This window comes from Gymnoscopelus microlampas (assembly GCF_963454915.1).
Source record: "Gymnoscopelus microlampas genome assembly, contig: SCAFFOLD_133, whole genome shotgun sequence".
NCBI lineage: Eukaryota > Metazoa > Chordata > Actinopteri > Myctophiformes > Myctophidae > Gymnoscopelus > Gymnoscopelus microlampas.
In genome coordinates, this window is record NW_028155659.1 from 14,042 (window position 1) to 41,275 (window position 27,234).

At 44.4% G+C, this 27,234-nt stretch overlaps 1 protein-coding gene across 9 annotated transcripts; it reads left to right on the forward strand.

The window, feature by feature from the left end:
• The first annotated feature begins 378 nt into the window (after positions 1–378).
• LOC311041331 (uncharacterized protein) lies at positions 379–11,381 on the forward strand. 9 transcript variants are annotated; one of them, XM_084086234.1, is made up of 23 exons: positions 379–410; positions 1,233–1,386; positions 1,570–1,818; positions 1,984–2,088; positions 2,621–2,743; positions 2,879–2,995; positions 3,131–3,238; positions 3,378–4,499; positions 4,701–4,840; positions 5,303–5,507; positions 5,584–5,688; positions 6,105–6,292; positions 6,584–6,725; positions 6,885–7,526; positions 7,866–8,038; positions 8,249–8,368; positions 8,446–8,493; positions 8,587–8,670; positions 8,776–8,841; positions 9,786–9,849; positions 10,736–10,786; positions 11,049–11,093; positions 11,339–11,381. In XM_084086234.1, the coding sequence occupies exons 1-20, from the start codon at positions 384–386 to the stop codon at positions 9,846–9,848; spliced, it is 3,981 nt and encodes a 1,326-aa protein (XP_083942360.1). In that variant the 5' UTR covers positions 379–383; the 3' UTR covers position 9,849; positions 10,736–10,786; positions 11,049–11,093; positions 11,339–11,381. The 9 variants fall into 9 exon arrangements, with proteins under 9 accessions (XP_083942360.1, XP_083942361.1, XP_083942362.1 ...); XM_084086235.1 differs by having other exon boundaries at positions 3,134–3,238; XM_084086236.1 differs by having other exon boundaries at positions 2,882–2,995.
• The last annotated feature ends 15,853 nt before the right edge of the window (positions 11,382–27,234 follow it).

Below are 27,234 nucleotides of genomic sequence, written 5' to 3' on the forward strand. Positions count from 1 at the left end.
AAATACCCACCCCACGCACGCCCCAAATACCCACCCCACGCACCAAATACCCACCCCACGCACGCCCCAAATACCCACCCCACGCCCCAAATACCCACCCCACGCACGCCCCAAATACCCACCCCACGCACGCCCCAAATACCCACCCCACGCCCCAAATACCCACCCCACGCACGCCCCAAATACCGAGATGGGTCTGTTTGCAGACCGCAGGCAGGGGGCGGTTCCTAAAGGGGAGGATCCTTAAGGAGGCGGTTCTTAAAGGGCTCATACTATCCAATAGAATAATGACACTCAGCAGAAATACATACTGTAGATGGCAGTAATGCAACTTCCAGCTGCTTTTATAAATCCTTGCAGAAGAAGACATCCGTTCTTTCAAGATGGCCGAACAACACGTTGAAACAGCGGTAATATTATTTTCCAGAGATGCATATATGTTTATATTCATCGTAATGTCATTTATCTTAACACAAAATTGTCTCTTTATCGGAGTAAAACATCGACTGTCCAACCTCGTTAAGCGTTAATAAAGTAATTAATAGTCGGATGTGGTAAAAATGTTTGTGGTATAATGCTAACTTAGCATGATGCTATTATAAACACGTTGGCCTTAAGTCCCGTTTGCAACCGGGCCTACTCTACTGTTATAATAACGTTAAGCTTAGATAGGTCAATAGATTATGGCTCGGTATCAATACTGATTAGGGTTACCAAAGCTGATCATCTAATTGACCTAAGCTTAGCGTATATGCTGTGACGCTAACCAGCACTTGGCATGATGCTAGTGAACTGTTGTGTACTGTTGTATTATCTTGGAAATATAAGTAGGCCTGCCCTACATACTGTATCTTAATCAAGTAATATTGTGTCTTCTATAATTATGTAACATTAGTTATGGCATCATCAGAAATGTGGTAGAGAAGTAATATGATCAGAGAAGAGTCACTGGTCATCTAACACATGCTTAATAGCTCACCTAACACTATTAAAGACAGGTTAAAGAATCTAACATAATAAAAACTACCTAATATCTATAAGCAAAAACACTAGCTATATTATACAAATTATGTGACCCCTTGAGCTGCATAAACTAATAAGCAATCCAATTAACATATAAATATCAAAGCTCATTCAAAAACATTACTGTCATTTATGTGATATGAATGGTTACTGTTGAAAGTGCAAATAAAAACAGTTTGAATAGTAAACAATTCCTCATTTTCTTCCAGATTCACCCAACTGTTTACAAGGGGGATGCCCTTCTAACACCCCTTTGTGAAGGCCCTAATAAGTACAAGTGCACATTCTGCAGCAAGGTGGGGGGCTATGGCCAGATTGTGGCACATCTGCAGACCCATAGAAGAACAGCTGTTAAACATGGAGGTATATCTTAATCTAAATAAATGTTGCAGATCTTCCAAAATGTAAAAATAGTTGACTAATTTGAGTTGGTCTAACCAATTAACTATTACTAACTAATATTATTCTAACGCGAATTTGCATACAGTTTACACTTTTATATTGCCTTAAGAATGAAGCATTTGTAAACTGGATTTCTCTTTGTAGGATTCACAATGTACAGGTGCAATGGTGTGTGTTGCAAATCCTCGCATTTCCACTGCTGCTACTGTGGGGAGATCAGAACCCAGACCACTTTTCTGAAACATGTTCAGAAGTGCGCAGGGGCAGCCTGTGCGCAGGGGCAGCCTGTCTCCTCCACAGCGTCCACGGTTGCCTCCTCCACAGCATCCACGGTAGCCTCCTCTGTCTCCTCTGTCTCCCCAGCCGCCTGCGGCATTGGATCGCTTCGCCAGAGTAAGTGATGCACATGTTATGACCAGAAGCAGTGGTCATAACCTTATTCCCCCTAAAGACAACTTAAACAAAACATGGGGGGAATGTATTGTACAACTATACTGCTATAATGTAATCTATCCACTATACTGCTATAATGTAATCTATCCACTGTCTCCCCAGCAGCTGCCACTGTCTCCTCCTCAGCCGCCACGGTTGCCTCCTCCACAGCATCCACGGTAGCCTCCTCTGTCTCCCCAGCCGCCTGCAGCATTGGATCGCTTCGCCAGAGTAAGTGATGCACATGTTATGACCAGAAGCAGTGGTCATAACCTTGTTCCCCCTAAAGACAACTTAAACAAAACATGGGGGGAATGTATTGTACAACTATACTGCTATAATATAATCTATCTACTGTCTCCCAAAAAAATGGCCTTTCCAAGGGCATCAAGGGTGATCTCTCCTTTACAGACTGTCCTCAACTTCTTCAGTGCCAACTGGTTAACCCTCTCATTATGGTGATGCAAGACATTACGCATTAGAAAGATGTGACTTGATGGGGAGAAAGAGTTCATAAAATAATTGTTCTTTCTCATTTCAGAGAAGAGCTGCTCTGCTTTCTGGGAGTTGAGCCACCCACATAGCTCAGGCACAAGTCCAATTAATCTAAGCGCATCGGTCTCATCTTTTGTGTTAGACTGATATGACCAGAAGCAGTGGTCATAACCTTATTCCCCCTAAAGACAACTTAAACAAAACATGGGGGGAATGTATTGTACAACTATACTGCTATAATGTAATCTATCCACTGTCTCCCCAGCAGCTGCCACTGTCTCCTCCACAGCGTCCACGGTTGCCTCCTCCACAGCATCCACGGTAGCCTCCTCTGTCTCCTCTGTCTCCTCTGTCTCCCCAGCCGCCTGCAGCATTGCATCGCTTCGCCAGAGTAAGTGATGCACATGAACACACTAGAAGCAGTAGTCATGACCTTATTCCCCCTAAAGACAACTTAAACAAAACATGGGGGGAATGTATTGTACAACTATACTGCTATAATGTAATCTATCCACTGTCTCCCCAGCAGCTGCCACTGTCTCCTCCACAGCGTCCACGGTTGCCTCCTCCACAGCATCCACGGTAGCCTCCTCTGTCTCCTCTGTCTCCCCAGCCGCCTGCAGCATTGCATCGCTTCGCCAGAGTAAGTGATGCACATGAACACACTAGAAGCAGTAGTCATGACCGTATTCCCCCTAAAGACAACTTAAACAAAACATGGGTGAAATGTATTGTACAACTATACTGCTATAATGTAATCTATCCACTGTCTCCCCAGCAGCTGCCACTGTCTCCTCCACAGCGTCCACGGTTGCCTCCTCCACAGCATCCACGGTAGCCTCCTCTGTCTCCCCAGCCGCCTGCAGCAATGGATCGCTTTGCCAGAGTAAGTGATGCACATGTTATGACCAGAAGCAGTGGTCATAACCGTATTCCCCTTAAAGACAACTTAAACAAAACATGGGGGAAATGTATTGTACAACTATACTGCTATAATGTAATCTATCCACTGTCTCCCTCCCCAGCAGCTGCCACTGTCTCCTCCTCAGCGTCCACGGTAGCCTCCTCCACAGCGTCCATGGTAGCCTCCTTGGTCTCCCCAGCAGACTACACCGTTGGCCCAGCAGCAAAAGTAGTCCAGTCAAGGGCTAAAAGGACAACATGCCCTTTGTGTAAAATTGAATTGTATACGAAAAACCTCAAGACCCACATGGATCGACGTCACTCATCATCTGTTCCTGACATTACTTCTAATCATCATCTTCCATCACAATGCTTAGACCTCAAAAAGGGCATTTTTGCTGTTGGAAGGACATTTTGTGGTCTAAGAAACCCCATTCATGTACAGAAGTTCACCTGGGGAAACAGCCACAAAGTTGTTTGTGAGCTTGAGAATTGCAAGCAGGCATCAGAATTCTCCAAAAGAAGTAACTTATTAGGGTTTGAGTGTATACATGTTAGGTCTCTGATATACTGTCCTACTTCATCCAAACCAGACGTCACACCGATGGAGGAAGTGCTGTCAGATATGGTTGGGAAGAAATGGATTTCTGACAACACAAAAAGAATGTGTCTAGTCAGAAAGGATAAAGCTGAGTCAGAAAACAGCCCTCTAAGTAAAGAGGTGACATTTTGCAGTGGCGAATCAAGAGTTTATGTGTCGGTACTTGAAACATGCACCTCATATTATGCGAGGCTAGGGAGAGTGTCTGTATGTTATGACATAAAAAGAAATACTTGGCAGTGTCCATGCTCGAAGCCAAAGAATTCATGTGCTCATAAGTCCATAGCAAAATGGCACTTGAATCAGACCCGACCTGAACTCTTCCTAAAGGTCAGAAGTACAGACGGTGACGTGTTTGAGACCTTTGTAGAATCTGATCCTGAAGGCCACAGTACTGAGGACCTTCTCTATCCACCTGAGGGAGCCGCTTTGACATCACTTGTGCTTTACTTGTTGGACCATAAGAAATTGCCAGCTGTTCTGTCAACGGATGTGTGTTCACCGCAGAACATGGAGATACTGCCAAAGCACCTCATACCCCTGGAGAACTTTTGCACTGTTTGCCCAGGAAATATTCCTCTGTCGGATCCTATGGCAATAACTCATAAAGCCAGCATAGTGACATTCACTGGCATAGTAAAGGGTATGTTTAGTTTATGAATATATTAATGATACTTCCGCTGGCCATCCATATGCTAGAGTAAATGTTATTTTGTTAAGTATAGCAGTCATTCACTATTCATTTATATGCTGTATATTGTCTTTTTTACACACACTATCGTATACACACAGATATATAGACATCTGTAAATCCCATCACTAATACTTTCTTGTATTTTCTCAGATGTCTCCACGTACTGTAAAAGGTGTGGGCGTTGTGGTCATTTCTACCGATATCAAGAATGGACAGAGGGGCTGCACAATTTTGATGACCACACGATCTTGTCACTGCACCTATGCCTTTTCTTGAGACAGTCCGTACAGGTAATCTACACTTATGCATTAATGCAACTTTAACCACTTGAACCCAGCATACATATTCTGGGAGTAACATTAGCCAGATATAGACTATCTACAAGCTCGCAGCGCATCGTTGCACTGTGAGCTTGTAGATCGGCTATTTATGGCAGAGACATTTGGTGTAATGGGGGGGGGGGGGGGGGCAGCAGGCCAAGTACATTAAGTAACTCTGGTCAGTTTGACTAAGAATAGAGGGTTTTAAGTGGTTGATACATCCATTTGATAGACATGACACATCATGAAGAATTTGAATATGAGTCAGTGGTGGTGCATGCATTTGGATAGTAAGTCTTTATGAGCAAGCAGTGAATGGTTTCAGAAATGAATGGCTGTCATGAAACTCCAGTTTGGTAAAACATCAATGTAGAAAAGCAAACATGACTTGTCTTACAGTCTGTTGTGATCTCATTTCAAATCTTATTACAGAATCACACTGCTGTGGGAAGGGCCTTGGATATCTTGGAACAGACACACAATGAAAAGTATCCAAACCATGACTCCATTCTTCATGGCTACCTTCACTTTGAGGCCATGACAGCACATGATTACAACTTTTCATGTGTGCACTGTGGTGTCCATCCGCCTGTAGTCATAATGGACTTGCACAAGAAAGGAGTTTTTACTATGGCAGGTTAGCGCTGTTCTGTCTACTCTTTTAACAGACAAATCTCACTAAATGACACTGATTTTGAGCAAATGTCTTGCAGTGAGTGAAATTGAGGCTCCCCCACCAGAGTTTGACGGTCATGTCGACATTGAGGAATTCTGGCAGTCGGTTGATAAAGAAATTGTTTGCAGAGGCTTTCTGAAAAGTAAGATTTTAATGTTTCTATTAAGAGTGCCCTGCACAAATAGGTTTTCCTAAGACCCCTGATCTCCTGTGTCTTGGCCACTATGTATGAACTGTACTGTTTATTTATCCAGCAGATAAGCACTCATTAAATGATCCTCAAAGACTACTGGTTCTGGTACAATCTCCAAGGTTTTTAATCAGCAAAGTTTGAAACTGAAAGGCATATAAGAAAAGAAAAAAACAGAACCTCTTTAAAATTGTCCACAGAATGGATCAAGTAAAATCTTGACATGTGTCAGTTCAGATTTAAGCAACCATGGGTGATTTGGTCACTAAATTTGTAACTGCTTTAAATTGTATTCAATGAATTGGCCTCTATGTATGAACTGTACTATCAATCTAAGATTTTGGGTGCGTTTGTTTTCCACTATGAAGGTAACCGTGACAATCCATGCAGAGTTTCACCTTCATTTCACAAGTGGGCGCCATGGATTGGACCTCGTACGAGATCGGGCAAATGTGTTCTCAACACGGAGTTTGCAAAAGTAAAAAAGTCTGATGCAGACCAGGTAGACATCGATGTCACAGAAGAACGCCTATCAACTGAACTGACAAACTTAAAGGTGAATTAAAATGTGTTTGACTTAGCAGTGCTCTCGAACTGTAATGTATCCATTGACATTTAGTACATTGTTGTGTTAGATGTCTACTCTGCTGGAGGTTTTTTTAAATGGCTTCCAGGTTTTGCCAAAAGCAAGGGGAGAGTGTGGTACTGTCAGCTACTTTTCAACATCTTAATGGTTGGGGTGTGTGTGTGTGTGTGTGTGTGTGTGTGTGTGTGTGTGTGTGTGTGTGTGTGTGTGTGTGTGTGTGTGTGTGTGTGTGTGTGTGTGTGTATATATACATTTACACAGGTTGAAGCTTTGCGGAATCTGGTGAAAGGGTGTGGGATTGACTCTAAAGGCAGCAAAATGGATCTAATCCTACGCTTGAGGGAGGCGATGAAAACACGGAGCACTTATGACAAGGTGTTTGAAAAGGTGTGGGGGGCATCTGGTAAGTGTCAAATTTCCATTTAGTTAATCAAAAAATGTAGTTAATTTATTACCGGTATATGAGAAAATATTGAATTGCTGTAAACCTACAGGTATGTCTGTAATTATACCGGACAGCTAGGTTAATGGCCACACTAATTACATGTATTTACTTTTCAAGGTGGCTGGGCAGTGATCCTGTGTCCTTGTGGCATTGTGAATGCTGTGAAGTTCAACATAAGAGCTGAAAGCCCACGCGATTATGCTGATCTGTTGCTTTCCTTTCGTCACTTCCCAAACGTTGTGGTTTATGATTTTGCGCGGGGGTTAGTAAGTCATACCAACCTGCGGGAGAAAGAGAGACTGCCCTTCAGCCCACATGGAGGGAGAGTGGCTGCACCAACACCAGAAAATATTGCGTCTGCCAAGAAAGGGCAACTGAAAATCAGTTTGCCATGGTTGCAGTTGGAGAAAGACCCCCCTGATGTTAATTGCCACCCTGCAACTGGTTCTGCAGAGCATTACGCATTATACGACACCTTCCATCAGTCTAACACAAAAGATGAGACCGATGCGCTTAGATTAATTGGACTTGTGCCTGAGCTATGTGGGTGGCTCAACTCCCAGAAAGCAGAGCAGCTCTTCTCTGAAATGAGAAAGAACAATTATTTTATGAACTCTTTCTCCCCATCAAGTCACATCTTTCTAATGCGTAATGTCTTGCATCACCATAATGAGAGGGTTAACCAGTTGGCACTGAAGAAGTTGAGGACAGTCTGTAAAGGAGAGATCACCCTTGATGCCCTTGGAAAGGCCATTTTGGGTATTTATGCTTTAATTACCTAATTTCAATACATTAGGATCTATTTGAGTAAAAATATCACTCACAACTAACAATGATAACAAAAAGTGTCTATGTCTAGACATATACCATAACCACTTACATCCTAAATACTTAGTTGACTGGGATCCCCAAGGGCTGTATACTAGATCCACTCCAGTCATTTTCTGCTTCGAGTTTTGTTATACTGGAAAACAAAGCGTACAATGCATTGTGATGTCATAGACTCTTCATCCTAGAATAGTAATGCTAGCAGGGTTCTTATTGTGGTCAAAACATCACAGAAGGAAACATTAATTAAATGTTGTCCATGTCTTGCAGTGCAGGCAGACACACAGGCAGATGTCTCGACCAACGAGCATGAAGTCGCTACAGATGTGAGCATGACGGACCACTGTGGGAATCATTGTGAGGCTCTCACTATGACCTCAAACATCAGGCCCTGTCGCACCTCATGGACACCAGGAGTGCATCATCCCCTTCAAGAGCAGTTGGTATGTGGTTGCATTGCTGTGTCATAGATGTTTTTCCCCCCCACATTCATTTGGTTGCCATTCTTTTGCAATTAATCAAGTGTCAGAGCCCTGTTCCAGGCATATGATGACATTGTACACATTTCCTCCTGTACAACATTTTCAATGTCACAAATCTTGTTTTAATTCCTTATTTGTTTGACGCTGCTTGCATTTCTTTGTAATGTGTAGGTCAACTATGTTCTTGATGCGACCAGACCAATGGAGGAGCTCATCGTGAAAGACTGTCATACGTGCCTCACAAGAGAGAACCTTGTCACCCTGGGACTAAGGCAGGAAATGGACTCCATGGTGGGGAAAATTTTTAGTCAGAATTTCTGAAGGTATTGCACTTTTCTGAAATTAAGATTAAAGTGATGTCTTTACAGGTGGGAAATGCATGCTTGAGGCTCATACATGAAGCCATGCAGTATCAGGTGTGTATATGCAGTATCAGGTGTGTGTGTGTGTGTGTATATGACAAATTTGATTGAACAAAATGTATTTATTGATAGACATATCTTCTACAGGGCAAAGATGTATTTGTAGTGGATCTACATGTTCCACCTACCTGGCTGGCACCTAATCACTGTGACCCTCGACTGTCTCTTCCAGTAAGTAGCAGGGACGTGCAGTTTGTATTAAAAAGTGACTTCAAAGATGAGTGGGGGAAAAAGCCTTAATAATAACTATACATATTTGCAATATTTCCATTTAAGGTGGACCCCCACAAGAGGGATGCCTTGATTTTCCCCCTGTGGATCCCAGGGCACTTTGTTCTGTGTGTAAGTGACTCTTTAGTATTGCTTGCAAAACCACCCTGAATGAAAGACTGATCATGTTGTGACCATGTAGATATATATATTATATTTTGTGTGCATTGACTTGATCTGTAGCTGTGTGTTGTCCATTGGCTTCATCTGTGGTGTAATGGTGTAGACTTTGTTGACTATTTTCCCTATAGGTTATGAAGCCATTAAAGGGAGAGATTCTCTTCCTGGACTCACAATATTACAGGGGACAAGGCTTTGCGCCAAAGCCTTATCAAAAGATCTTGAGGTTTTAAGTTGTTTGCTGAAAGTCGTGTTCCCCAGACTTTCTCAAACGTTTTAAAGTAAATATTTATTTGGCAGTGAGTCGTGTTCCCAGACCTGCAAACTGTTGGCACTAGGGCTGGGTGATACGGACATAATCAAATATCACTTTACTGTAAAGCCTTTAAAACCAGGAAAAGAGAACACTTATTGTTATGTATATTCTAATGTCATGATATCGTTATAAAAAAGATGTATTGCCCAGCCCTACATTGCAATGCATGTATTTTGGGGTTGCATGTCTTGGGTTGCATGTATTTTAAGGTGGTTGAATTAGGCAGACATGTTTGCATGTCTGCCTAATAACATTTGAACATGTTGAAGTAAATTACAGCAGCGTACACGTGATGTCACTGTTTTGCAATTAACTGCTGTCAACATGCTGTTATTGATTAAAGGAAGTGATTAGCGCCAAACCCTGCTGTAGATTCCATTTTGCATGTCAACATTGGAACCGGTTCATCAATGAAACCAGTTTGGGTTCCTAACTCAAATTTTATAAAACGATTGTGTTCCCCAGACTTTTGCAAAAATGTTATAAATACTTTTTGGGAGTTCTGTTCCTCAGACTAGCTTGAACCTTTACAACTGTGGTGAGTATTTGTGGAAGTTACTGATTTTCTTTTTTCTATCAGGGCTCTTGCACAGCATGTCATCCCAGGAGGAGCATGGTCAGAATTTACAGGCCAGGATATTGAGGTAAAACTAATTTGCAAAGAGCATGTACTGTATCAGTTTTTAGCTATTACAACAATGTATTTCTCATTTCACACGTTTACTTTACTGTGGTTATCATTTATTGAATACTTTATTGACAGTACAGTACATTAACACTGACAGAACACTACAAATTATTCCATTGTGGTCCATGTATAACAATACATGGTACAACATAATAAATTCATAATAAATGCAGCAAAAAAAAGGTATAATGATAACCCTGGGGCAGGTTAGTTGGAGGTCAAATTAACCCAATATAACAATGATAATCGACTGGTTCTTTAGAACCGGGCTCAAAGACCGCTGTGAGGCTTCACTGGGTTGTAAGGCCAGCTACTTGTCTTTGGGTCTGTATATGCTTTAGGCCGTGATAACCAACTATTCCTGGTTCCTCCTCGATCCTTCTCTTGGTAGGTAATTAATATCTCTCGGAATCTATCTGTGACTGCACTCCTGAGAGGGTTTCGAGCCTCTTATAATGCTGGCTTGCGGTCCTGACATCACTATGATGATGTCAGATAGTGTCAGACGTCTCCATATATGGAGCTGCCGATGTTAGTTATGGCCAGATATGGGATCAAAAACGTCAGCCATGGACGTGATGGTTATGTCTATACATGGAGTTTCTGGGAAGGGTTCGCTGATGTCAGACTCCGTACATATGGCACATTTGGGTCTCTATGACGACTTCTATTATCTCCATCTAAGGGGATCTCCATATATAGGCTATTACTGGCAACTATGCCTGAATGTTTTCTAAGTATGCCCTGAATGTTCGTAACACCCACCCTACAACCCACATTCCTACATCTTTAAGCCATTGAACTTTGTTGTTTTCTTTCAATTAAACGTGTATTTTAAACAGGGTCTCCCAAAACAGCTATCGGGAAATGACTGCGGGGTCTTCATGCTAATGGTGAGTTAAAGTTTTCCAGAAGGGGGAAAATGATGCTTTCTCCTTGACTTAACTGGCACTGGGCTCATCTGTAAAAGGAACACTGTCCAAATGTCATTACTCTCTGACACAGCGTTACTTGTTCCCCATTGCCTCAGTTCCATCTAAAGTCATTTATTAACATTTTGTTGAAATAGAATGCCCCCACCCTCTCTCTGTTCTGCATGCTGAGTTTCGAAGCATGCAAAATAATTGTACCAACACAACTTTGCTATATTTGCAGTACTCCTGGTATGTTGTGATGGAGGCTCCATTTGATTTCACAATTGTAAGTATATAATCAATGCTGATATGCTTCAAATAGTGTGATTATATTTTGGGGTTTGGTCCATTAAAGGACACCCCTCTGGTCCTTCCAAAGAGTGTTTCCCTTCACTTTGGTTTTCTATTTTATGAGGAGGCAGATGTCATTGTGCTTTGTTTGATGTTAACGTGTGGGTCTGTTAGGCAAATAGTGAGTTGGGCCTCCAAACAAAATTATCTGTTAATGTATTGTACTCTTCTGTTCCTCAGCATGACATGCCCCGTTTGAGGAGGTGGTGGTGCACACTGTTGGTGGAGAATCTTCAGATTGAACGGTATGAGTGTTGTTAAATAATCTAAAAAAATGTAAAGATATTATTAGCAATAATCTGTCAGCAATGTAATTTGGATTTGATTTACTACAGCCATGGACGGAGATTTGCCCACTTCACAGTGGAGGGCCAACAGATGAAAAGACAGATTGACAGCGGAAGTGGGACGCTGTTGACGAGGCTCCCCAAGAAGAGACCGTGCGATGAGGTCACCATGGTAAGAAATAAAAGTTTTACAGAGCCAAGAAACTTGTGTTGAAATCTACGAAGCCATTAGGTCATTGGTTCTCAAATGGGGTCCGGGGACCCCCAGGGGTACTTGAGGGGGTTCCAGGGGGTCCCCAGCTAGATGATGGACAGGAACCAATGGACCCTTATGGGTCTGTAACTCTGAGAGTGTACAAATGGAACCAAATGGACCCTAACGGGTCCATTTGGTTCCATTTGTACACTCTCAGAGTTACATTAACATTGGTTTTACAATGTGAATTGGGGTCCCAGAGGTATAAATGCCATTAAATGGGGGTCCGTAGCCTAATGCATGGCAAACTGGGGGTCCTTGAAATTAAAATGGTTGAGAATCACTGCTAGAGAGCCGTAAAAACCTTCTCTTATTGGGGTGCCTGGCTTATCTTTTCAAATGGGGGCCCGCGGGGTAATAAGTATCAATTAGGGGGTCCTTGACATGAAAAAGTTTGAGAACCACTGCATTAGGTAATATGTATCTCATTCAAGGAACCTGTCCCCTCGAAAAATTCCAAGATGGAGGAGCCAGAGGGAATGGCCGTTGGCATTTTGCAGGCAAGTGGCTATACTGTGATATTTTTATGTGAAGCACATCTAAGCAATTCACTTCTTAAACAGTTAGAGGTGAGCTCTGTGTAGACATTCTAGCTTGCCGCTTTGTAAATGCTGTGTCTTAATCCGATACTCAATAATAACTACATACAATGCAGTATGTTATCTGTAGCCTGGCATAGCCAGACTAATATCACTGCGTATAGATATTGGTCTGGAATCTGTTTGGAACCTGCATTTCCACTGGCAGAGTCGTTATGTTATCTGTAGGACACAAATGTGATGGTTATAGAATGAAAGATCCTTTGACACCGTCCTTGTTATAAGTTGATGATAGAAACGTATTATTCCAACAATATTTTTTTAATTACTCTTGTTACATGTTCACAGCTGCCTGCAGAGACTTTATTGAAGATCTTCGTCCTTGTGGTGCTGGAGGATGGCGACCCCGCAATCCGCACCCTGGCTCTTACATGTAAACGGTTCTGGGAGGTGGTGAGGGAGGACTACTTTCTGCAGGAAGCACACTTTGCCTGGCTTGACAGTAAGTTGTATGTCTCTAAATCTGCCTCGTTTAAGGACAGGACCAACAATCCAGCTTTATTTAAATTGTGTCTAGAGCTCTAGATTTATCATGGATTGAAAATGTCTGATTTGTACTAGCTTGCTGTTTCTGTCTTCAGGTTTGTCACTGTACATTTGCATACACAGTGAAATGAGGTGTTTGCATGTAACCCTAAGTAACAGGAGCAGTGGGTGCTATGGGGGCAGCACCTCGGGTAAGCAGTTGGGTTTAAGTGTCTTGCTCAGGCACACTTTGACACATTTCTGAGGCCCCTGGAGGCTTCCCAGTCGGGCTCACTAACCCTTAAGCCATGGCCTCCCATGCTGTATATAGTTACGCTTTCATTTAGACTCCCACATTTTTATGTGCACAGCATCTCTATGCTACAGGTAAAGTCACTCACTTATAGAACCACAATAAGCTATACAGTAGGTGCAGTCAACTTGGACATGACGGCTTGTCTGACTTGAAAAAAGGCCAGGGTGGCAGCTGTAGGCTCCTGGCTTAAATAAAAAAAAAAATTAACCTACGTTTTAGACAATTGAGTCCTTCTTTTCTTTTCTCATCAGGTGTGGTGACCTGGAAGGAGTACTCTGTGGATTACACCAAGACCTACAGGATCCCGTTCCAGATCTCCAGTTGCAGACAGTGCCGCAACCTGTACAAGGACTCGGAAGGCTACCGGGGACATGGGCGCAGAGGACAACTCTTGGGGATGTACTCTGAAGATGATCTGTCAGGATTTTGCAGCATTGACTGTTTTTATGATGCTGGAGGCAACTTCCATGAAAATGGCTGATGGCATTTACATCTGTATTAAGAGATGTCCACTTGTGATCACCCAGAATGCAAATCTAAAGATTGACTTCACATTGGAACTTAATTCAAAATATGTAGAGGGCATAGTATACACATTCAAGGTGCTGATGTATTATCTATGTATAATTTAAGAGGACATCACAGCAGAGAAGTCAGAGTGTGGTGGTAACAAAGTGTGTTTGTGATCAGTCATAGAAAGCTGGTTCTACCCTTTCTATTGATTACATTACATTTAATAATGATAGGCACATGGCCTTTAATGAACCCTGGGGGCTTTCATATTAATACATTAATATATTGAATTCCAGGTTGAATTTATAGGTACAGTTAGTGCAGTTAATTACTTTTTACTCAAATCTTTGCTTCTGGGGGGTCCCTGGACCAAAATATTTTGATGGGGGTCCGCGGCCAAATACATATAATTTTGGGGGTCCTTGACATGAAAAAGATTGAGCACCACTGATATAGAAACATACGTTTTTCAGAAAACTGTTGAGATTTAGGAGACATGTAGAATCGGCTTCAGGTGTCAATGGGTTAAACTAAACGCGTGTCTACTTGAGAGTTCCTAGTCACGTCGTTCTGTCTGTTAATAATAATGTATTTGTTGTCGAGAGGGTAATTGCGTAGCTCGTTTTAATCATACTTATGTTAAGTCCTGCATCCTCCACAACTGTACAGTGCTGCATATGTTTTCCTATAAACAGAGTAACAGACCAATGCTTTAGTTATGGAACGTTGCGGGGAAAAGGAGTTACACCTTCCTAACCAGCTCTCCTGCCGCTGTCATCGGACACAATGGGCTGATGTCTTTATACTTGAGTAATTTGTGCATACAAATAGTGTTTCTAGGCTTAACATGTTGTAAAAAATAAACTCTTATACCTCTCATATATTTGTCCTTTTTTCAACGGTGCTAACTGCTCTTTGTACAGCCCAGGATGCTGATGTCTGATTCTATTACACTGTTGAAAATTAAACAACCTTGTATTTTAATGTTTCAGATAGCAATGATTTTAATAGTAATCATTGATGTAAGATTCAGAAAACTTGTCTTGCCTGCCACATTTTGAAGGGACACATCATCCACCTAGACAGGTACACAAACGGATACATGTCAAGCTGTTCACCTAAACATTTGTACCGGGCAGATATGTAACCGTGCTAAAGGACAGACTATTACTTCTTTAACACAGAATAACAGACAACAGGAGTCAAAGAATAGGCAAACATTTGCACTGTCATACACGGGAGCGTACCTATAGTCAGCCCCATGTTCCCTCAAAACTATCTTTACCCCTAGCCCCAAGCCTAACTCTAATTAACCCCATAAGGGACACTGATCTGTGTCCCTTGTTTTAACACATTGGAGGCCAGTCTAAGTGAGTTATTGTAATATGTGTGTATGTGTTTTAGTCCTACACCATGGGTTCTGAAATCTTTCTTAAAACACTTCCTATTCAGAGCAAACTCTGGTCCTTCTGTATAGCCGATTCTAAAAACGCCTGCTAAATCCTACATATGTTTTCAGAACAAGAGCATGGAGACACTTGAATCCTACTAATGCAGAATCACACATCAACTGCTTCATTTATGAGCATCAATGAGTTCTTATAACAATCATTATAGTGTTATAAGCTGATTATAATACATTATAAGTATGATGCATAGCCAGTATTACCGCTTCATTTATTATGCTCTATTTCTTCCTTGGAATAAGATGAAGGTTTAAGGGGATTTTCTGTTCTGCAATTATCTTATGTGTGTTGATGTAACTTCCTTTCCATATATGCGTTGATGAAAAACACAGCTTTTCTCTCCTCATAAACAATATGTATTTATTAAAGCCATGTGGTGTACGGTACAGTATTTTCCCTTATTTATAGGCTCAACTTATCCAAAGCCAACTTATTCATCTTACCCCTAGACTATTTGGTCTGTAAAGAGGCATACAATTGAAAAAGAGCAGTTATCACTGGAGTTTATGAGACAGGGTTTAAAATGCTATATATTTTTATCTCACAGAGAAGCAATTCATTATGGTTGGTTGAAGCGTATTATGGATCAATCACCCAACATCAGGGGACTGGAAGCTATTGCCTAAACTATTTCTCAATTGATTCGGAAAAGACCTTGATGTTAACAGGGATTCCTTCTTTCTATCAATGTATCATTCAAAGATGGGCTAGCTGGCAGAAAGCAGGGGGTGGAACACTAAGGGAGATGTACAGGAGATGAGGTTGGAAACCAGACCATTTGGGGATCTAAGTATATAACGGATCTTAGAGGAAATTCATTAATGTATCAACATTGGATTGACTCAGGTATCATTTGCATGAAAGATATGCCATAAGCTTCACGATAAAAGGAATTGGGTATGTGAATTATTCATTATTAGAGAGGCAATCCCTAAAAAATGGCTCCTGCTTCTAAATAATAGAAGCAAAACCCAAAGATTACATTGACAATGTACACATATGGCTCTGACAGGATGTAATTGTAAAACAATATACAAGCAGACATCATACTGTACATACAGACATACTGGGAAGCTGTGCTTCATAGTCCTGTTCAGTAAAGCAAGCTCACATCCTACATAAGAGAATGGAGACACTTGAGTCCTACTATTGTTGAATCAACTAGTTCATTTATGAGCATTAATAAGTTCTTATCACTATAATTATACAGTGTTATAAGCTGATTATAATACATTATAAGAATGTTCATAATGCATCAGACATTGGGTGCATAGCAAGTATTAGTGTATTACCGCTTCATTTATTATGCTCTGATTCTTCCTTTGAATAAGATTACATTGACAATGTACACATGGTTCTGACAGGATGTAATTGTAAAACAATATACAAGCAGACATCATACATACAGACAGACGTACTGGGAAGCTGTGCTGGTTGACAAACAGCAAGTCAAATAATGTATGGCAGCTACAGACAATTTCCCCAGAGGGTCAATTGCCAGAATTCAATTTTCAAATACATGACATCCTTCCAAATATGTAAAAACCTGTACAAATGGAAGCTTGTCCCTACTCCTCTATGTGCTGTTTGTTTGGTCACAGAGGAGACAGACCATATTAGGTTTGTTTCATGTTGTCAATGTTTGGGCAACTCAAGTTGCTGCCCTTATCTTGTCTCTGTTCAAAGTGGAATTTACACAGAAATAGCCAGATATCATTCTGGGTCTTAACACACCCCATAGTGAAACATATAGCCTAGTGTAAACCTTATACTAACAATAGCAAAATTGTCCATCTACAAAACTTGGATGATATTCAAAGATGACCAACAAAAGTTGTATAAGGCAGTTCTTTCTGAGATGATCTTTTGGTTGATGAAGTCAGAGATAATGAAATCTGGGCACATATTTTGAGGTTGCTGAATTAGAACACCCAATAAAATGTTTATGTTTAATGAAGACTTTCCTCTTTGTGAACAGGGCCGAAATTGTATCACATTTGACTTGCAATTTGTTTGTACTATTGCACTCTTCTCCTTTAATAAATAATCCAGAATAAAACTCACAACAATAAAATATAAATGCACAATAAAGTGCTGGGTGCGTAATTACTGTGAGTCCTATCTGAACTAATTGTTTGTCGACTACGCCACTTTTGTTATAGAGGGAAGTCCCCTTTGAATACACTTTAACTTCTTCTTCAGGCTTTCACAGGTTCGAGGTTAACTGGTAAGTTTCAATACTTTTGGTTTTGAGAATACAACACTGGCATGAGAATATCCCTTTAAGAAACTGGACACGAATACAGTGTATCAAAAAAGGTAAGTCATATTTATTGGGTCCCTAATACATTGGCTTCTGTGCCTTAAAAACAATCAAATAAACACTATACTAATAAAACCTATATAAACATACAAAACACAAATAATCTACACAACAACTATAAAATAAATTATAAAGTTGTGCAAATTACGCGGGGCTTAATCACAAGGGTTCCTTAGCATGGGGGGTTTCTGTGCAACAAATACTTTTCAAGTAAAGTGCTGTGCCAATAAAGTGCTTCAAGATACTCAACACGGTTTGTTCAGGGGTAATGCTGCATGTCCATATATGGGGGTAAGATGGGAAAGGGTTTGAGGCCAGTCGTCTCCGTCTTCTCTCTTCTTTCTCTCCGCCTGCAATTATAGAGATCTAGACCAGTTCACTGTGCATTTACACGATACATTTGCGTTGTCTCAGGCAGTGGTTATACAGGGATTCAACGTTGCTTGTTCGAATACTCACTCGCCAGCCAGGTTTTTACACCTGGCGCTGAGTTGGTTGCGTATGCAACGTTATCGCCACTTTCCAGTCTCAGCGCTCCTTATATGGTCTGGTCTCACTCGTCTCTCATATGGTCTGGTCTCACTCGCCTCTTCCTCCCCTTCGGTTCGATCGCTTTCTCCTCTTGGTTTCTCCTTTGAATGTAGGCACACCTCGGCTTCCAAACTCCTAGGTGGCTGGTATGTCTACTTCATCTATGCACTCCTCTACTCCGTGTCTCGGCACAACCTTCCCCGCTGCTGTCCTTCTCCTCACTGACGCCTCTGTCACTTGGGTGCTCTGTTCTCTCTTTCAAACGGTCCCGCCTCCGCTTTTGTACCTGCCAAACCACACCTCCCTCTTCTTTCATTTGTCCGTGGTGACAGTCTGTCTGGGGACATTGGCCATGACCGTGGCCTTGGGCGTGACCGCGTGACTGCCGCTCTGCCACTCAATGTCTCTCAATACATGTGACCAGGGGATCATGGGGAAAACAATTATAAACAATACAGTGCGTAATAATAATTGGTACAAAAATAATAAGATGGTGGGGTTAAATGAGGCAATTATACACATTAAGCACCAATAAAAACAAATTACAAAAGTTTTAAGAACCCCTCATTTCACCCTTGTCACATTCCCCCCTACTTTTTCGTTGGCAGTCCCTGGCAACTGGTTCTAAACGTCATGCCCGTACCTCTCAGGTGGCTGTCCTTGGTTCGCTCTTCCAGAGCGCCGCGGACCTTCAGGTTCCCTAGGACCGGGGAAAAACCCTACATAAGGCGGCCATATTGGTCCCACCGGTTCGGCTACTGGGGCAGGTTCGGGGCTCTCCATCGGTGACCTGGGGGCTATACACACTTTTAATGCATTCCTATGGATCGTTCTATCTCGCCCTCCTTTTTCAGGTCGGATCCTGTATACTAGGCCCGCATCCCCCACCCTCTCCAATACCACAAAAGGTTCTGGGTCCCACCATGGGCCCAGTTTACCTTGTCCCTGTCGGTTCCGGTTTCGTACCCACACCCTCTCTCCAGGTAACAATGGTGGCATACCGGCTCGGCGGTCATAGACCTGTTTACGCTGTCCTGCTATATGCACCATTTTTTTCTCGGCTGTCCTATACGCTGTGGCCATTCGTTTCTGGTGATCTTGCACCCAATCTCCCACTCCCATTCGATTTTGTGACAACGGTACTCCTAATGCTACATCTACCGGACGCCTCAGGTGGCGACCAAACATTAAGTACGCAGGCGCATAACCTGTCGCACCATGTTCAGTATTGTTATAAGCGTGTACTAACTCAGGTAAGTGTTCATTCCATCTGCCTTGGCGATCAGTATCTAGAGAGCGCAACATGTTTAACAGTGTTTGATTAAACCTCTCCACCCCCCCATTACCAGCTGGGTGGTAAGGGGTGGTGCGACTCTTAGTAATACCGTATGTATGACACAATTGCTGCATTAATTCGGATTCAAAATTCGGGCCTCGGTCCGAATGGAAACGAGCCGGGCAACCGAATGGCTGAATAATATGTGTCCAAAGCGCACGGACAGTCGTGGGCGCAGTTTGGTCACGCGTTGGAATAGCCCAACTGTACCTGGTGAATAAATCGGTTGCTACAAGAATATTCTGCCATGCGTCATTCGGCCTACCTAATGTGAGAAAATCAATAGCCACTACCTCCATAGGATACGATACTTCGAATGGCTGTAAGGGGGCCCTGGGCTCTATCCTGTCTTTCAGTAGGCTGCAGGCAACACAACCTCGCTGGAACTGTCGCACCGCCCCCTCCATGCCCGGCCAGTAGAACCGGCGCCGAAGCTGCGCCAAAGTCCGGTCCACTCCGGCGTGTGCCGAGGCCTCATGGAGTCCTTTCCACACCTCCTCTCGTCGCGCCCCTGGACAAACAAGCTGTAAGTAACATTCTTGTGTATGCTGATCAATCACTTGCCTATACAACACATTGTCTCTGATGCGCAACCGGTCCCACTGTCGTAACATTTGCCTGGCTTCCCGTGACCAACTCCTCTTCTCCATAAGGGTAGGCAGTTTCCTCCGCTCTACGCAACTCTTCACCATCTGGATGTCCGGATCTCGATCCTGTGTTCCCCGCCACTCAGCTCCAGCCCACCCGTCCTCTCTCTCCACCGGTGCCAACTCCACTACGGCCACTCCTACAGGTTGAACAGGGAACCTAGACAGGGCATCTGCGTTCGCATTGCTTTTTCCAGGTCGGTACTTTATATCATAGGTGAATGATGCTAGCTGGGCTGCCCAGCGCTGTTCCACCGCGCCTAGTCGAGCTGTTTGAAGATGCGCAACAGGATTGTTATCTGTATAAATCGTAAAATGAGCGCCAGTTAAGTAATCTTTAAATTTTTCGGTCACTGCCCATTTAAGTGCCAAGAGTTCTAATTTAAAGGAGCTATAATTTGCATCATTTTGTTCGGTAGGGTGTAGACTTCGGCTGGCGTAGGCGATTACTCGCTCCTGGCCATCTTGGACCTGTGCCAGAACGGCGCCGAGCCCGCGGCCACTCGCATCAGTATACACTACAAACGGTCGATCATAATCTGCATAAGCCAGTATTGGAGCCTGCGTAAGGGCAGTTTTAAGGGCATCAAACGAGTTTTGGCATTCAGGGGACCACTCTATTTTACACTGATGGGACTTCACATCATTCGGGACTCCGATCAACAAACTATTTAACGGCCTAGCTATGGCAGCAAATGAGGACACGAAGCGGCGATAATAACCAGCCAGACCTAGAAAAGCGCGGACCTCGCGGACAGTCGAGGGTGGGGTCCAGTCTCTTACCGCAGCCAACTTTTCAGGGTCCGGGCGCACTCCCTCTTTGTCTACAACGTGGCCCAAGAACTTTACCTCCGGTTGGAGAAGCTTGCATTTATCGAGGCGCAGTTTCAATCCGTGTCTCCACAGCCGCTCGAAAACCTGGTCAAGGTGCTGCATGTGAGAGGAAAAGTCAGGTGAATATACAATAATGTCATCGAGGTACACTAATAATGACTCTGTCACCTGGCCACTCAAGCATCGCTGCATTAATCTTTGGAAGGTCGCGGGGGCGTTACATAAACCGAACGGCATACGTTGGAACTCGAACAGTCCTAAAGGGGTGGTAAACGCTGTCTTTTCTCGATCCCGAGGGTCCATACCCACCTGCCAATAACCGCTGGCCAGGTCGAGTGTGGAGAACCACTGAGCCTTGGTCAGGCTTGTTAAAGTCTCTTCAATCCGAGGTAAAGGGAAGGCATCTTTGTGCGTCACGGCATTCAGTTTACGGTAGTCGACACAGAAACGCCAGCTGCCATCTTTCTTCTTCACCAGGACAATGGGCGCTGCCCAGGGACTGCAACTCTCTTTTATCACTCCCTTGTCCAGCATGTCACTCAATAAGGTCTTCATTTCTCTATACATGGAGGGCGGCAGCGGTCGGTGCCTCTCGCGGATGGGTGCCGCGTCTCCAGTTGGTATTTGGTGTTGCACCACGTCCGTCTGCCCAAAATCTTCATTATGGACTGCAAACACCTTCTTCCATTTACACATCATCGCATGCAGCTCTCCTCTCTGCTGGTCAGGTAGGTCATCTCGCCGGGTCAACGCCTCCATCTCCTCAGGTAAGGTCTTCACGGGTCCCTCGTCTTCGATGCTCACCAGGGACACTTCCACGGCTCCGTCGGTTCCTAGGGACAGGTTCAGGTCTCGTCGTCCACGGACGTCGGCCTCCTCCACTGGATATAGCTTCCCTAACTTTTGATGTCTGCCCACGGTCACGCTATACGCGTGGGGGTTGCAGATGCGCACGGGGACTCGGCCATTACGCACGGTGACCAACGCTCGGGCCACTCCCAGATCAGTTCCTTCCGGCATGGCCTCCATCAGGGCCTCGTATTCGGCTCCATTTGGACCTTTCCAGGCACGGCCCCATACTACTAACTCACTGCGGGCGGGGACTCGGATTCTCCGTCGGCCGACAGGCCACACATAGCCCAATGCTCCGTCTTCGTGGGTCACTGCCTCCACTCTCCTACAGGCGGCGAATGCTTTTTTCCATGGTGTCCTCTCCTGTTGGCATGGAAACACAGACCTCCCAGAGAGTTTAAATAATGCATGCCACACTGCGTGGACTACGTTCATCCCAATGATCAGCGGCTCAATACAATGTTCATCTTTTACAATTACGATTCCTCTTCCCGGTATTTTCAGTCCTTCTAATTCTAAATCGAATATGGCATAGCCAGAATAGGGTAGATCAAGGCCGTTTGCTGCCCGTAGGCTAAACACCAGAGGCCCATTTTCCATTTTATCTTGCGAGAACTTTTCGTTAAACAAACTCTGCTGCATCAATGTGACTTGAGACCCCGTATCTAATAAACCCCTCATTTGGACTCCCCCCATTGTTATCCCAATTGTCGGACATTCCCCCACAAACACTTCATTGGCCCTTAACTTTTTTTGTGAACGTTGCACCTCTGCCCCCCGGACCTCGGCGACAGGGCGTACTAGTTTAACTGACTTCGGTCGGATCTACAGAATCTCGCTATATGACCCGCCTGTCTACACTGGCTACATATCGGCCTACCTCCTCCATCCCATTCGTAGCGCTGAGAGGCCGTATACCGTCGCTCAGGTGGCGGTGGAGTGCGCGCTCGTGCGTCATTGGTGCCAGTGCGGAGGAGCGGTCTGATTTCTTTCATGAGTTCCTGCGTGAATCCTTGCATTTGAGTTTTTACGTCGTCCATGATTTCCTGTTTTAATTTTTCTCTCCAAGCAGGGTCCTGAGAAGGGTAGGGGACAGAAATAGGATTAACAGCGTGGCACGTTATTTCAGTAGTTCCATGTTCAGCAGCTAACAGGTAGGCTTCTTCGCGTAAAGCAGCAAAATCTTCATCTGGGTGTCGTCGAGCATATATTTTTAAGGCTTGGCCCAGGGGGCCCTCAGCTAAACCCATAACAAACTGATCACGAAGAATGGCTTCGGAGGGAGCGGTGCTTGGGTCGTGCTGCCGCAGCCCACAAAACAGCTCTCTAAGTCTCAGGGTGTAAGTTTGTACATTCTCTCCTGCGCGCTGTGCGCACCGATAGAATAGTGAGCGCATTTCTGCGACAGAGACAGTTTCTTTATATAAAGCATCTAAGTAATTAAAAACTTTTGCCACTGTGTCGCGTTCGCCCTCCTCAACCACACTAATCTGCCGTTTAGCTTCGTTGGTTAGCGTTTTAATTATAATAGCAACTTTCCTGATTTCTGGTAGTTCCTGGGTACTTAATAATCCTCTAATCTGGTCTTTCCATTCCCTATATTTACTCTCGCCTTCTGTTCCACCAAAGGTGGGTAACCATGGGGCACCGGGATACACCGCCATCATCATCATTCTGAATCCGTAAAGCAAAAAACAAAAAGCAACAAAAACAACAAAACAGTACAGTTTCTCTTAAGGGTATTCTCATGTGTTTGTTCTCAACCAGTCCTGCCGCCAACGCCAAATATGTGAACAGGGCCGAAATTGTATCACATTTGACTTGCAATTTGTTTGTACTATTGCACTCTTCTCCTTTAATAAATAATCCAGAATAAAACTCACAACAATAAAATATAAATGCACAATAAAGTGCTGGGTGCGTAATTACTGTGAGTCCTATCTGAACTAATTGTTTGTCGACTACGCCACTTTTGTTATAGAGGGAAGTCCCCTTTGAATACACTTTAACTTCTTCTTCAGGCTTTCACAGGTTCGAGGTTAACTGGTAAGTTTCAATACTTTTGGTTTTGAGAATACAACACTGGCATGAGAATATCCCTTTAAGAAACTGGACACGAATACAGTGTATCAAAAAAGGTAAGTCATATTTATTGGGTCCCTAATACATTGGCTTCTGTGCCTTAAAAACAATCAAATAAACACTATACTAATAAAACCTATATAAACATACAAAACACAAATAATCTACACAACAACTATAAAATAAATTATAAAGTTGTGCAAATTACGCGGGGCTTAATCACAAGGGTTCCTTAGCATGGGGGGTTTCTGTGCAACAAATACTTTTCAAGTAAAGTGCTGTGCCAATAAAGTGCTTCAAGATACTCAACACGGTTTGTTCAGGGGTAATGCTGCATGTCCATATATGGGGGTAAGATGGGAAAGGGTTTGAGGCCAGTCGTCTCCGTCTTCTCTCTTCTTTCTCTCCGCCTGCAATTATAGAGATCTAGACCAGTTCACTGTGCATTTACACATTACATTACATTACAGTCATTTAGCAGACGCTTTTATCCAAAGCGACTTACAATAAGTGTATTCAACATAGGTAGGGAACGAAAACTACTAATCACCAGAAGTTTTAAGTACATTTCCTGCAAAAACAAGCAACCAAGAGTATACCTAGCGCTAAGGTAAAAGTGCAATATATCAGCTACCTACTTTCTTAAACAGATGAGACAAAAATGGCAAAATCAAATGAGCACGAGCTAAAACAAATAAGTGTATCGACTAAACAAGATCCAATAAAACAATACAAAAATAAAACAAGAGTTCGTACAACTAGTTAACAACAAGTAGGCCAGGCAAAGAGGAAGGATAGTGTTTCCTGAAGAGGTGGGTTTTCAGCCTGCGGCGAAAGATGGGCAGTGACTCTGCTGTCCTGACATCAGTGGGAAGTTCATTCCACCACTGTGGGGCCAGAACAGAAAAAAGTCGTGACCGTGTCGATCGACCAGAAGGACCGTTGAGTGGCGAGGGAGTCAGTCGCCCCGAGGTGGCAGACCGGAGTGGTCGGGCAGGGGTGTGGGCATTGACCAAAACCCGGAGGTAAGAAGGAGCTGTTCCTTTCACTGCTCTATAGGCTAGCACCAGGGTTTTAAACTGAATGCGAGCTGCTACGGGGAGCCAGTGCAGAGAACGGAGAAGGATAGTTGTGTGGGAGAACTTGGGGCGGTTGAACACCAGACGAGCCGCAGCTTTCTGAACAAGCTCCAGAGGTCTGATGGCTGATGCCGGAGCACCAGCAAGGAGGGAGTTGCAGTAGTCCAGGCGGGAGATGACAAGAGCCTGGATGAGCACCTGGGCTGTTTTCTCCGTGAGGAAGGGGCGAATCCTCCTGATGTTGTAGAGGAGGAATCTGCAGGACCGTGTCACTGATGCGATGTTAGCCGAGAACGACAGTTGATCGTCCAGGGTCACACCCAGATTCTTCGCAGTCCGAGTTGACGTCACCACAGCATTCTCAATGGTGATGGCCATGTCTCGGTGAGGACAGCCCTTCCCCGGGATGAACATCAGCTCGGTCTTGTCCAGGTTGAGCTTCAGGTGGTTCGTCGACATCCACTCCGAGATGTCAGCCAGACAAGCAGCAATGCGTGCCTCCACTTGTGTGTCAGAGGGGGGGAATGAGAGGATCAGCTGGGTGTCATCGGCATAGCAGTGGTAGGAAAAGCCATGGGAGTGGATGACAGCACCAAGAGATGTAGTGTAGAGAGAGAAAAGAAGAGGACCCAGAACCGAGCCTTGGGGAACCCCAGTAGTGAGCCTGTGTGGTTCTGACACAGACCCTCTCAGCATCACCTGGTAGGAGCGACCCGTCAGGTAGGATGCAAACAGGGAGAGTGCAGAGCCTGAGACACCCATCCCCTCGAGGGTGGAGAGGAGGATCTGGTGGTTCACTGTGTCGAACGCTGCAGACAGGTCCAGGAGTATCAGGACGGAGGAGAGAGAGTTCGCTCTAGCGGCATGGAGCGACTCCGTCACTGCCAGGAGGGCAGTCTCTGTCGAGTGACCCACTTTGAACCCCGACTGGTTGGAGTCCAGGAGGTTGTTCTGGTGGAGGTAGGAAGACAGTTGTTTAAAGACAGCACGTTCGAGAGTTTTAGATAGGAAGGATAGAAGGGAAACCGGTCTGTAGTTCTTGATCTCAGAGGGGTCAAGTGTCGGTTTCTTCAGGAGGGGGGTGACTCTGGCAGTCTTGAAAGCAGAGGGAAAGTAGCCAGACGTCAGAGAGGTGTTAATAAGGTGGGTTAAGAAGGGAAGGAGTTCAGGTGCAGAGGACTGCAGCAGAGGGGATGGGACCGGGTCCAGGGAGCATGAGGTGGGGCGACTAGAGGTAACAAGGAGAAGGACCTCTTTAGAGGAGAGGGGAGAGAAGTGGGATAGAGAGGGTGGGGGAGAGGGAGGAGGAGTAGATGAAGATAGGGAGGGAGGGGTGGAAGGCAGACAGGTGTGGGTAGTGCGCAGGGCATCAGCCGGGGGAGGAGTGAAGGAGGATCGGATATCGTTCACCTTCTTGTCAAAGAAGTTGGCGAAGTCGTCAGGGAGGAGGGAGGAGGAGGGAGGAGGGGGAGGTGGTTGCAGGAGAGAGGAGAAAGTTTCAAATAGTTTTTTAGGGTTGGAAGCAGAAGCCTGAATTTTAGTGCAGAAGAAAGCAGCTTTAGCAGCTGATAGAGAGGAGGAAAAGGTAGAAAGGAGAGTTTGGAAGGTAAGAAGGTCCTCCGGGAGGTTGCCATTTCTCCATTTGCGCTCAGCCGCTCTCAGGCTCCGTCTCTCAGTACGCACTGAGTCCGACAACCAGGGGGCAGGTGGAGTTTGGCGTGCAGGCCTGGTGGTGAGGGGACAGAGATGGTCTAGAGAAGAGGATAGGGTAGAGAAAAGAAGATCAGTGGCGGTGTCAGGGGATAGAAGAGCAAAGGATTCAGGGGCAGGGAGAGCAGAGAGAACAGAGGAGGAGAGATCAGTGGAGGATAGTGTGCGAAGGTTGCGACGTGAGGAAATCATGTGGGTAGGGAGGGGCTGTGAGGGGGGAGAGGAGAGAGAGAGAGAGTAGGACATGAAGTAGTGATCAGATAATTTCTTACCTTTTCTAACCTTTTCACTGGAAAGAGGAGTGACGGACAGGTTAGCTGTAGAGCAGCATCTGGTGAAGATCAGGTCCAGTTGGTTGCCAGCCTCGTGGGTAGGGGGAGATGGGGAGAGAACTAGGTCGAAGGCGGCGAGAAACGAAAGGAGTGGGTCTCGCTGCTTCTCAGTCGGGAGGTTGAAGTCACCCAGAAGGATGAATCCAGAGCCATCGACAGGGAAGTGAGAGACTAGAGTGTCCAGCTCTTCCAGGAAGCCACCAGCAGGGCCCGGTGGGCGATAAACAACTGCAATGGTGAGCTTGACTGGATGAGAGACAGTGACCACATGAAATTCGAAGGAGGTAGGAGAGAATTGTGACAGTGAGACAGGAGAGTATTTCCATTTTCTGGAAATTAGTAGACCAGCACCACCACCTATCCGCACGGCTCTGGGAGTGTGAGAGAAAGAGTACACATCTGACAGAGCCGCGGGCGTAGCAGTGTTTTCTGGTGGGATCCAGGTCTC

Bases quoted from the DNA above. Each gene is read 5' to 3' on its own strand.
- LOC311041331 (XM_084086234.1), top strand. From the start codon at position 384: ATGGCCGAACAACACGTTGAAACAGCG. The intron at 2,996-3,130 runs GTAAGTGATGCA...CTGTCTCCCCAG, and splicing joins CATTGCATCGCTTCGCCAGA to CAGCTGCCACTGTCTCCTCC. The intron at 6,726-6,884 runs GTAAGTGTCAAA...TTACTTTTCAAG, and splicing joins AAAGGTGTGGGGGGCATCTG to GTGGCTGGGCAGTGATCCTG.